This window comes from Danio aesculapii, chromosome 17 (genome assembly GCF_903798145.1).
Source record: "Danio aesculapii chromosome 17, fDanAes4.1, whole genome shotgun sequence".
Classification (NCBI taxonomy): domain Eukaryota; kingdom Metazoa; phylum Chordata; class Actinopteri; order Cypriniformes; family Danionidae; genus Danio; species Danio aesculapii.
In genome coordinates, this window is record NC_079451.1 from 30521392 (window position 1) to 30534307 (window position 12916).

The 12916-nt window shown below is 36.2% G+C and overlaps 1 protein-coding gene across 1 annotated transcript in view; it reads left to right on the top strand.

Moving 5' to 3' along the window:
* Window positions 1–12916, top strand: part of ttbk1b (tau tubulin kinase 1b) — a 39918-nt gene that overhangs the window by 1608 nt on the left and 25394 nt on the right. The window contains exons 2-7 of the mRNA XM_056476959.1: window positions 3329–3472; window positions 4440–4587; window positions 9261–9334; window positions 9410–9550; window positions 9647–9751; window positions 12787–12852. Of these exons, the coding sequence (XP_056332934.1) occupies window positions 3365–3472; window positions 4440–4587; window positions 9261–9334; window positions 9410–9550; window positions 9647–9751; window positions 12787–12852 (642 nt within the window). The 5' untranslated portion in view covers window positions 3329–3364. The remainder of the gene's footprint in view (window positions 1–3328; window positions 3473–4439; window positions 4588–9260; window positions 9335–9409; window positions 9551–9646; window positions 9752–12786; window positions 12853–12916) is intronic.

Consider the following 12916-nt stretch of genomic DNA (forward strand, 5'->3'; position numbering starts at 1 on the left):
TTGCATAATTGTGAATGTTGAAATGCCATTCTGAGTCTGTGCTGGTTTTTGATGTACAATGAAATGAGGTATTCCTGCAATCTCCTGAAAAACCTACAGTACAGTACATGTCTCTACATTAACTCTCTCATGTAGCAAAAAAAAAAAAAAATGTTGAGGCGAGAGTCTTTTAATGTGTTTTGTTAATTAGGTCCATTTATAACTCATTGCATTCCTTAGAGAGCAGCTTCATTTTAGAAGGTGAATTTAATTGTGCTTTATAGCAATAAACACAAAGAAATGTTTGATATCTATTAAGGATTTAAGCACACACCGAGCCTGCGAACATAAACAAACTCAAGTGAAAAATTATATCTGATGTTTCCATTTTACAAAGGTTATTAAGAGACTGTAACATTATGAGCATGTGGATAAGGGTGTAGTCCAGTTCTGATAGAGACTGTGTGTGGATACTTGATACTCTGCAGACATTACAGAAAACTGAAAGAGCCTCAGATAATGACCTCCAGAGAAATAGGCTATTCCTTCTGCTAACTGTACATTGTATTCTTCTTTATAACAGAATGTTGTTCTTGTTGTCACTTGTCGTGGTTTGCGGATACTTAATTTTCATTTAGAAATGTAAGACTTTCTTCATTTTTCACACTAGAGTGTTTCATTATTATTATTATGATTATTATTATGAGAGGGATGTTCTCTGTTAGTCCGGTATGAGGTCTTTAAATCTGTTTTTTCTAGCACATTGTAAAAAGTTAAGAGACTCCTTTAACTTTCTCTGGCATTATTATAATTCATAGATATGTGTTTGAGTAAAATATACTACTGATGATTTTGTTTAAATTTAAAACAAAAAGGTTGTCATTTAGAGCTATATATTTGCATGATATAAAAACAAAAAGGGGGCAAACGGTGGCTCAGTGGTTAGCTCTGTTGCCTCACAGCAAAAAGGTCGCGGGTGGAGTGGAGTTTGCATGTTCTCCCTATGTTGGCGTGGGTTTCCTCTGGGTGCTCCGGTTTCCCCCACAGTCCAGACATGCGCTTTAGGTAATTTGAATAAACTAAATTGGCCATAATGTATGTGTGAATGAGTGTGTATGGATGTTTCCCAGTACGGGGTTGCAGCTAGAAGGGCATCCGCTGTGTAAAACATTCTGGATGAGTTGGCGGTTCATTCTGTTGTGGCGACCCCTGATTAATAAAGGGAAGAGGAAAATAAATGAATGAATGACAAGAAAAAGGATGCTATGCTATTTCAGACATATCAATGTTTAACATCTGCAGAGTTGAGACACCAATATTTGGTGGAATAACCCTAATTTCCAGTCACAACAAATGAAAGCATTTGTTATTTTGACAAACTGTCATTTTTATTTCTTACTTGAAGATGTTATAAGACCATAATGGGAGAAAACAAACTGACTAAATACTGATTTTAATCAAACCCATACATTAGAAACCCAGTATGCTGCAGCCAAGAAATAAGGAATATTGAAGGCATGAGGGAGTATTTTTATTTGTTTTTCAGTAGGATGCAGTTAAGTGCTTGTGGACGAATAAAAGTTTTCTGCTCTTTCTTAAATACTGTCATGGATGCGATGTTCTAGATGGGGTTGTGAATTTCATTTCACCATCAGTAAACCTAAATGTTCTGAAAAGAGATTTTAAACATCTCAGTGATTGGGTTAGGCATGGGCCGGTATAAGATTCTGGTGGTATGATAACGTTGAATAAAAATATCACGGTTTCACTGTTTAACGGTTTTGTGATTACTGATCCAAAACAAGTTCTTTTTAAATGTCTGGGTAAAAAACAACATCTTTTCCCCCATTGAATGCAATATATTTTATGAAACATTTAAAATATTTTGGACCAGTAGGTTTTGATGTACAGGTTCCTTTTCTGCTTAAGACACTGCTGCTCTAAAAAAAGAAATAAAATAGTTGTAAATAAACATGTAAAAAACCCACATATACCTTAGAAACGGTATAACAGAGATCTTTGGTGGTATTAAAACCTTGACATTTCCAAACCACAGTAAACCTTGAAACCGGTTATCGTCACATGCCTAGACTGGGTCTTTCACATTTTAACCTCAATTTATGTTTAATCTTATCTGTGATCTGTCATCATATATTCATTGTATGTAGATCCACTTAGTAGGATTTTAATGGTGCTCAAATATAGCAATGTGCAGTATTTATTTTGTCATTATTTACTCACCACTTACTTGTTTCAAACCTTTATGAGTTTCTTTCATCTGTTAAATACAAAAGAAGATATTTTGAAGAAAGCTGGAAACCTGTAACCATTGACTTCAATGATATTTGTTTTCCTTAATGTGGAAGTCAATGTTTACGAGTCTTCAGCTTTCTTCAAAACATCTTCATTTGTGTTCAGAACCACTTGAGGGAGAGTAAATGGAGAGTAAATGTACATTTTTGTGTGAACTATCCCTTTAGGCGAGACATTGCAGGCAAAATCACCATTCAGTTTTGAGATTTTGGGCTTTTTAAAATTCTTTTTTTTCAGCATAATGTAAAGAAAAAAAATCTTTCTTTTGTTCCACTTTATCAGTTTGTGTCTGCAGACCTCAATTACTAAACATATTTTTCTGAGCCAATAATCTTAATTTCAGCAGCACTTACTGTACATACACTTACTGCACATACACATATCCATCTGTCTATCTATCTATCTATCTATCTATCTATCTATCTATCTATCTATCTATCTATCTATCTATCTATCTATCTATCTATCTATCTATCTATCTATCTATCTATCTATCTATCTATCTATCTATCTATCTATCCATATAATTCCAAATACCCTTTTTAAAAACGTAATAAGTCTGATAGATTTAACAAGAACCTAAAATCTCACTTCACCCAATGTTCAGATTTTGTGTTATATATGTATGCAAATTAGAGCATATTTAAAGTGGAAGTGAAGCAGGCAGTCAAGTTTACATTGTTTTGTAAATTGGTTTTCATGCATTGGGTTAAATTAGGCTTTACATTCTTCGTGTTCAGTCCATTACTTCCATTGTATCTGTTCAGCTGAGGGAACGGAACCAACCCCGTGATGACGACAGGGCGATATTCCAAGATGGCGGCTCCCTAGCTCTAAAAACTATAGTATTTGAACAATTTAGAAAACTTGTAATACATAAAATGCCTGCAGTTCTTAATGCAATGATTCAACTTGGAATGCACAAAGATAACTATTAGGTAATTTTTGTTTTATTATGTTCACATGCAGTGTCTTGTCTTGAAATGCAATACTTTTATCAGGCAGGTTCAGCAGTTGTATGCATGTTTTTTTGCAGGTAAATGGCAGGAATTGGTAAAGTGCTGGCCAGCCGATGCAGTGCGTAGGGCCCGGAGTCCACGGTGACGAAAACATGAACGGGGCAGGAGAGCAGGTCGACATCCTGCCCTCCAACTGCTTGGTGAAAGATCGCTGGAAAGTGGTAAGTGTGTGTCTATATTTAGTAGAGAGAGAGAGAGAGAGAGAGAGAGAGTGTGTGTGTGTGTTCAATAAAGATGCTCAAAGTGGCTGCTGCCATCACAGGCCAATCACACAGGACAAAATGGACCACATATGACAGCAGATGCTTTCAAATCAACTCAATCTGGCTTTTTGCCAAAATGCGCCCAAAGCATTTGGTTGTGGGCCAGTTTGTAGCTTTTTCTCCTTCAAGCAGATGTCCTCAGAAATAATTTGTGGCTGTTTTACTGTTATAATATCTTTGATGGCAGTGTTTAAAACAGAGCCTGACTCATCATTAACTAACTTATGCTTTTTCACACGTTTAGGTTTAAGCTTGAGATGAATGAATATGTTTAGTGCATGCTACTGCGCTGCCCTGCTTGGGGAAAAGCCTATTGAAACAATCAGTTCTGATGGTTTCCTTTACAAATACCATTAAAAATATTGTAAGCCATTAAATTTTACCCATCAAAACCAATATGTTTTAATTATTATCTGTTTATTTATTACCAGTCATTATAGTTTATACCAGGCAATTACCAATAAAGACCTAAACGACCTACGTTTTCCATTAAAACCAATTAAATTTTAATTATAACAATTAAAACCATTACAAATAAGAGGTTTCTTTTTTCAGCAAGGTAGAATCGCATGAACTTCATACATTTTTTCCCAATTTAAGTCATATGCCATCAGATTGGAGCAGTTTAAGTAAATCAGCCAATCAAAGTTTGTCATACGTTTATTGCATGTAAAGTAAATTCAGTCCACACATTAATTTCTGCCAGATTAGGTTAGGAATTTGTTCGTTTTAATAGCAGAACTTCCTCAAAGCATAGTGCTTATGATATTGTGCAGGATCGACTCTGACTCTGTGTGAAACAGATCACAGGCAGGTTAAATCACTGCTTTGCCATGACTGACCTTGCTGTTGTTTGTGTATTCAGCTAAAGAAGATTGGGGGTGGAGGGTTTGGGGAGATATATGAGGCCTACGACCTGTTGACGCGGGAGAATGTGGCTCTTAAGGTGGAATCTGCCCAACAACCCAAACAAGTGCTGAAGATGGAGGTTGCTGTGCTAAAGAAACTACAAGGTGAGGAGATGGAGAGGCTATATGTGCTGTTTTTTGTTTTTAATAGCCAGGTTGAGTAATTAGTTTCTTGGAAAACAGGTCCTTGTGTCATTGCAGCATCATACTGTCACTGAGAGCAGTCAGCATCCATCTTTTATTAAAATCACACATCAGATAAAAAAATAGGAGATATGGGGATTTTGCATCTCATGTTTTTGTTTTAATGATTTAGTGCAAGAAATATTTGTCATTACAAACTCGCCAAAATATAGAAACTGTTAATAATTATTTATAAAAAATTATACTTTTATTCAGCAAGGATGCATTAAATTCATCAAAAGTTACAGTATGTTACAAAATAATTATATTTCATATAGCATGTTATAAACAATCCTAAAAAATCATTCATAGAAGTATTAAACAGCTTTATTTTCAAAACTAATAATAATAAGAAATGTTTACGAGAAGAAAATCAGCACTCTGTATGATCATATGGCACTGAGGAGTAGAAAAGAGATTCAGCTTTGAATTACAAGACAACAAAGCTGTTTTTTTTTATTTGTAATATTTTTCCATATTGATACTCTTGTCTTGAAATGTCTAGCCAATCCCATGCGTGTTCAATAAAAAAAGGTTAGAAGAGAGTTTTATTCTATGTCAAAAACATTAGTAATTTATTAGATACAAATGAATAATTCGAGGACAGAGCTCTGGGTTACGTTACCCCAATGCAATACAAGAATTACATTCAGGAGGAACTAATTTACATTTCTCTGACTCCAACATATATACAGTTGAAGTCAGAATTATTAAACCTCCTAAATTATTAGCCCCCCTGTTTATTTTTTTCCCCTAATTTTTGTTTAATTGAGAGAAGTTTTTTTTCAACACATTTCTAAACATAATAGTCTTAATAACTCATTTCTAATAACTGATTTATGTTATCTTTGCCATGATGACAGTAAATAAAATTTGACTAGATATTTTTTAAGACACTTCTATACAGCTTAATGTGACATTTAAACACTTAACTAGGTTAATTAGGTTAACTAGGCAGGTTAGGGCAATTAGGAAAGTTTTTGTATAACGATAGTTTGTTCTGTAGACCATTGAAATAAATATAGCTTAAAGGTGCTAATAATTTTGACCTTAAAATGGCTTTTAAAAAATGTAAAACTGCTTTTATTCTAGCCGAAATAAAACAAATCAGACTTTCTCCAGAGGAAAAAATATTGATCAGACACACTGTGAAAATTTCCTTGCTCTGTTAAACATCATTTGGGAAATATTTAAAAATGAAAAAAAATTTGAAGGAGGGTTTAATAATTCTGGTTTCAACTGTACACAACTGATATTAACAGGTGGAGTTTTGTATAATTCATCACTTGTCAATCATTCTACAGTCCTTTGGTGGTTGCACCCAAACATGCTTCCTCTTTCTGCAATCCTTCTCTGCATACCAGAACTGCACAGCAATTCACAACATCTACAAGCATCCATCTCGTGTGACATGTCTAGACTTCTTGTTCAAGACATGTCTAGACTTCTTGTAGTCACTATTTTTATTCTTATTCTGCTATTTTCCTTGTCAGCAGTTCCTTTTTAGAAGTATGTGACAGTAATAAAGAAGAAGTATGTTTGGTTAATATATGTTATCACACAAAAGAATTCTTCTAATAAAAAATAAAGAGACAAAAGTAAAAAAAAAAAGACATTTCTTTTTCCCCACACTTGTATTGTACTTGTAAGCAAATGGAGCCTTGGTGAAATGTTATTAACCCCAAAAATCAGTACAGTACATAGAGTATGCATAATATATAATGAGCCACGGATCAAGATGTTGTATCTGTGCAATAAGTGACAAACTATCCGCTAATATATGTCCGTCATAATGTTTTCAGATGTGCACATATGAAACGCACACAGAGACACTCTGACTTTCATGCCTGTCAAGCCATTTTGCCTCAGCTGTAGCTCAGACACACCACTGGGAGTCTGTAAGAGTAATGAGCGTGAAGAACTGAAGGAAAGTGGAATTACCACACTTTTTTTCTCTCCCTCACTCGCTCTCTCTCATAAGCTTCACAGAGGACATACTAGAATACCAAATGTCAACCCCTTTGTCTGTACCTGCTTGCTGAATGTGTTTCATGTATGTGAATGGGTGTGTTTCTATCCACCTTTTTCCTATGCCCCATGATGCTTTGTTAAACTGTAAACAATCAGTGGAATGTTTTATAATCTGGGTACAATGAGGTGTCATTATTCTCTATCCAGCTCATCTATCAAATGTAAATTACACTCAAAAAAATTACATTTGCTGTTTGTTCAAACTACTTATTTAATATGAGCTGAACCAACACAATTTTTGAGTTTTTTTTTGTGCAACAAATTAATTTTTGTGTTCAATGAACTTAAATTTGTAAAAATGTATAAATCAACTTAATTCCTTGTTTTTGAAACACAAATTGATTGTGTAGTGCCCAGCGTTTTTACAATGTATTACATTTACCATGTTATTAGTTACTTACTTACTTATTCCTGGCCTCTTCTACCTTGTGGTGTAGAGGCTGAACAAAGTTTCTGCCACCTTTTCCTCTATGCAGCCACTGTTCTGGCGCAGTTTGGGTCTATTCCTCTATTTTGAAATGCTGGGTTAAGTTAGTCCATCCATTTCATCGAGGCCTGCCTCTTCGGTGTCTTCCTTGGGTTCTTGCCTCTAGCATCTGCTTTGGAACCCTGTGGTTTTTCATCTTGACAACATGACGGAACCAGCTCATCTTATGCCTGTCAATTATTGCAGTTAGTGGTTCGACTTGTAGGTTTTACCAGATGGTCTGGTTCCTTACATGGTCTCTACGGGTTTTGGCAGCGACCCGTCTAAGGTGTTCCTGCTGCTAGTAAGTGCCCAAGACTCACACCCATAGGTAAAAGTAGGCACATAGGTGAAGTTATAGGCAGCTAGCTTTGTTCTGGTGGAGATTTCTATCTTTCTCAAAAAGGCTCTGTTTAAAGCGTTATATAATCTGCCAGATGTGGCTACCCTCGCTTTGAGATCCTTAAGCCTCATTCACTATGAGCGACTTGCAGCGGCAAAGCGACAAGCGACCATTCATTTGGCCATTCAACGGAGAGTGAGCTACTTTTAACCTCCGTGTACGCAAGTGACAGCGACTGTTGGCGACCAGGCGATGCAACAAAGTTTAGAATCCTTCAACTTTATGCAAATGAAGAGCGACTTTCTTGAGCAACAGCCAACAGGAGCACCAGTAGAGCTCACGTGATCATCTCTCTGCTCGCTCAGAGGCTGGTTGTATTCTCCGTGCTGTAGACCTACGCAGACCTGTTTGCATCACGTCACCACCCAGAGTGACAGACAGCTACAAATTCGCTGCTAGTGTGAATGAGGCAGTATCGGGTTTTCCATCCTCACTTAACACTGTTCCAAGATATTTGAACTCCTACAATTGCTTCAAGACAATGTTGTCCAGCTTTATGGAGTGTTGGACATGTTTTTTGCTTATGAGGGCTGATTATGTTCCCTTGTCTGACTCCAGATGTTGTGAGGAACTCCTCCGAGGATGAGTTTCCTGTTCTCAAGTAGTTTCTGCAGCATTTGTAGAAACTTAGCATTCTCTTTATCAGAGGTTCTTTGACATCACGCTTTCTGAAAACCTTCCACAGCTCTGCCCACTGTACACTGTCAAATGTTTTTTCTAGCTCTATAAATTTAACATGAGTTTCCTTTCCATATTCCAATGTCTTCTCAGATAGTTGTCTCATTGTAAACAAGATCTTAGGTTCCACGGTTAGTTCTGAAGCCACACTCCTTTCTAATAAATACTCCACTTGAGTGTATTTTTCTTGGCATACTCAATATGATGTACCTCTGATTTTGACATGCTCGATTGTATCCCTTTTTAAAGATAGTGATAACTGCAATTTCCCAATCTTTTGGGATTCTAGCTTTTTTCCATGCCAAGTTAATCAAGTGTACCAGAAGGTTTGTGCCATCTTCTCCCGTATATATATTCAGCATTTCCGGTGGCTACTGCATCATGTCCGGCTGCCTTTTCCAACTTCATTTTCCAGTCAGTTGTCCTTATTTCATTCAAAGTTGTTCCCTTTGTATCTTCTTCTGTTATAATCGCATCCGCAAGAGCTGTTGTAACAGCGCTATTCTTTGGCTCAACATTTAACAGGTCAAACAAAATAGTACTTTCACCAATCACCATGATTCCTTTCTCCTCTCTTAAGACTTCTCCTTTTTTTAACAATTTATTACAATTAACCAATTACAGAGCTTGATTAATCCCTAAAACTAGAAATGAGACTTTCTTTAGCAGTATTACAGATGTGTTGAATATTACTGCACTGTAATGGTGTAAAATAATGTTGAGGAATTAAACGCATCAACCAAAAGAGCTTTGGACACAGATATGTTTGTAATATAAATGCCAAGCGTAACGTTATATGTTTATGGATTATTTGGAGCACATCATTACTGTTTGAAAGGACTTGTTTCTGTTCTTATGAATGGAAGTTCCCCAAACCAGAAGTGCAACCAATAATTTAAAATGCAGCCATCATGTATGGAAAAAGGTGGATGAATTTATGCAGGAAGTGAAATGTCAGCCGTTTTTTTTAAATTATGTAATATCCATATGTCACTACTGCTTTCCTTTCTTGTACAGGAAAGAACCATGTTTGCAAATTCATTGGATGTGGAAGAAACGACAAGTTCAATTACGTTGTCATGCAGCTGCAGGTACATAATTTATTTAGTCTTCGCTCATGTTTTATGTGTGTCTGAAAGAAAGTGCAGCTCATTGTCTTTGCTTAGGGGAGGAATCTGGCTGATCTCAGAAGAAGTCAGCCTAGAGGGACGTTCAGCATGAGCACCACGCTACGGTTGGGGAAACAGATCCTGGAGTCCATTGAAGCCATTCACTCTGTGGGCTTCCTGCACCGAGACATTAAACCTGTGCGTCTCACTCTTAGGATCTTATTTGTTTTCTCATTCCAAGTCAGTTTACATTGGCGTCTGTTAGCTGATGCTGGTCTCTCTTCTTGTTCTCAGTCTAATTTCGCTATGGGTCGATTGCCGTCAACTTGTAGGAAGTGTTACATGCTGGATTTTGGTTTGGCACGACAGTACACAAATACTAATGGGGAGGTGCGGCCGGTAAGTTCACCTTTGCATCATTTTGCAGTGTAGTTGTCTTTGTATACATTTATCTAGTTAAATAAATATTATTTGGGTTTGTTTTTAAATGTTTTTTTAGTTGTAATAGCAGACAGCAACGCCTTATAAACAGCATTTTTACATTTCTGTTTCTTGCATGTGCAACTTTTATGTTTTACAGTTATGTTGCAAAGGTTATTCATATGGATGCATTAATATTACATTCATTTTCATAAAATAATACAACAAACATAAAATAATGAAACATGAAAAGAAAATTTTCCCGCTTTGTATGTTGTCACTCAATCAAATGGACATTATCAGTGGTTATCAGCTGATAGATATGGACCAGTAGGGGCCTTCTGTGCCTACTGGTAAGTTTAGAATGCTGTTATCATCTATCCACATGGTTAATCAACTATACTAATAGAGAAGACTCCAGATCCAGATCTGTTTTTATATTACTATGATCGTGGGGTTTAGGGTTGGGGTAGGAGTAGAAGTTAATGAAATGCAATTAATGGCAAATTTAATAAATAATATCAATAATTATCTTGGTTAATCAGCTATACTAATAGAGAAGACTCCAGATCCAGATCTGTTTTTACGGTTGGGTTTAGGGTTGGGGTAGGGGTAGACGTTAATAAAATACAATTAATGGGAAATTTAATAAATGATATACAGTAAATCACTCTCGTTAACTTCTGGCCACAGCCGTACAAGATCTATAGCTGATTAACCATGTGAATGGATGATAACAGCTTTCTGAGCCTACCAGGAGGCGCAGAAGACCCCTACTGGCCCATATCTATCAAGGCAAGGCAAGGCAAGTTTATATATTTAGTACATTTTCATATACAATGGTAATTTAAAGTGCTTTACGCGAACAAGAATAAAAGAAACAAGAAAATAAAAATGATTAAAAGAATTTAAAATGATTTAAACAAATAAAAACTGATTAAAATGTGTTAAAACAGGATTTAAAAGAATAAAAAAGAAAAGAAGGATATAATAGTGTGATTTGTGGATGTTGCACAGTGCTCATTCAGTAAAGGCACAGCTAAACAGATGTGTTTTCAGTCTTGATTTCAATGTACCAAATGTTTGAGCACATCTGATCATTTCTGGCAGCTGATTCTAGCTGTGGCGGGCACAGTAGCTGAAGTAGCTGATTCACCCTGCTTTGACTGAACCCTTGGAATGTCTAATTTATTTGATCCTAATGATCTATGTGATCGGTTAGGTTTATATTCAGTGATCATGTCTGAACTGTTTTGAGGTCCTGTAGGCAATTTTGTGATTTATAGACAAGTAATAATACTTATAATACCTATAATAATAACAATAAGAAGAATAATACCTATATTGAATGTAACTGGGAGCCAGTGTAAAGACCTGAGGGCAGGCGTGATGTGCTCTGATTTCCTGGTTCTGGTCAGAATCCTGGCAGCAGCATTCTGGATGAGCTGAAACTGTCTGACTGTCGTTTTGGGAAGGCCAATGAGGAGTCCATTACAGTAATAGTGTATCAGCTGATACCCACTGTAACGCCTATTCAATCGAGTGATGACATTGGAATCGGCTGTTCAAAACTTGGATTGTGGCATAGTATGAAGATTTAAAGGAACATTTATTTAGTATTTTTAGTACTTCACTGTATTATGGTGTATTAAAATTAGGTTTACATTTAACAGTGTTTTCTGTTCATTTACTATGATTTTTTTCTTTCTATGAATCATTTTTAACACTTGAAGTTTATATTACATTGATTTAAATGTAAAAATGTATCCAGTACTTACCTACACCTGTATATAAAAATATCTTTAAAATCAGCCAATAACTGATATGTTACCAAAGAGTCATGCATCCATATTTATTATTATTTCTTATGTTTCTTTCTGTATTTGTGTGTTTTGAATTCATTTTTCTGTTTCACTTTTCTCAGTTTTGTTTTGCAGTTGAGTTTTGGCTCTCATGTTGAATCGCATGCTTCCCCGCCAAAGATGTTTGTCCCTGTTACCATAGCGACAGTCATATTGTGAGTTCTCCAATATCATGGAAAAATTCCTCTTTTCTTTACCCCTTAGAAATCACCCACACTTCTCTAATAGTTATTTTACGTTAAAGGGATAGTTCACACGGTGGCGCAGTGGGTAGCACTATCGCCTCACAGCAAGAAGGTCACTTGTTCGAGCCTCGGCTGCGTCAGTTGGCATTTCTGTGTGGAGTTTGCATGTTCTTCTTGTGTTCGCGTGGGTTTCCTCCGGGTGCTCCGGTTTTCCAAGTCCAAAAACATGTGGTATAGGTGAATTGGCTAAGATAAATTGTCTGTAGTGTATGCGTGTGAATAAGCGTGTATGAATGTTTCCCAGTGATTGGTTGCAGCTGGAAGGGCATCCGCTGTGTATGCCGGATAAGTTGGCGGTTCATTACGCTGTGGTGACCCCAGATTAATAAAGGGACTAAGCTGAAAAGAAAATGAATGAATGAATGGATAGGTCACACAAAAATGAAAATGGAATATCCCTTCACTTATTCCAAACCTGTTTGAGTTTCGTTCTTCTGTTGAACTCAGATGCAAATATTTTTAATAATGTTGAATGTAGCCATTGACCTACATAGTATTTTTCTGTCCTACTTTCTTTTGTGTTCAACAGAAAAATAAACATATAAAAGCATAGTTTTCTGATGTACTTTCTCTTTAAATTTCAAACTGGGAATCCTGCAGTGTCCCAATTTAAAAAAAAACATCCCTGTTGTAGCATTAACTAAAAAATAAAATACATGTGAATATATGAAAGAGACAATTGATTGTGATTTAATCAGGCCAAGAATCCTAAAACTGGTCAAAAAGGCATTCAAAAGTAGCTGAAACATACAGAATTCCTGTCGCTTCACCCTTCCCTATATTTTCTTCCCATGGTTGCTTTGTTTTGATTATGTGCATTTTCCCAGCCTAAGTATAAAAATTATAAAACGAAAGTGATGTGAATCCTTGTAATCCTTATGAGACTCTTTTAAATGTTCTGCTTTAGCCCAGGTCAGTGGCTGGGTTCAGAGGAACAGTGCGATACGCTTCCATTAACGCTCACAAAAACAAGGTAAGTGCAGTCTAAAGTCTAGCATGCACAAAAATGACCTGCATAGACTCTATTTGCCAATCAG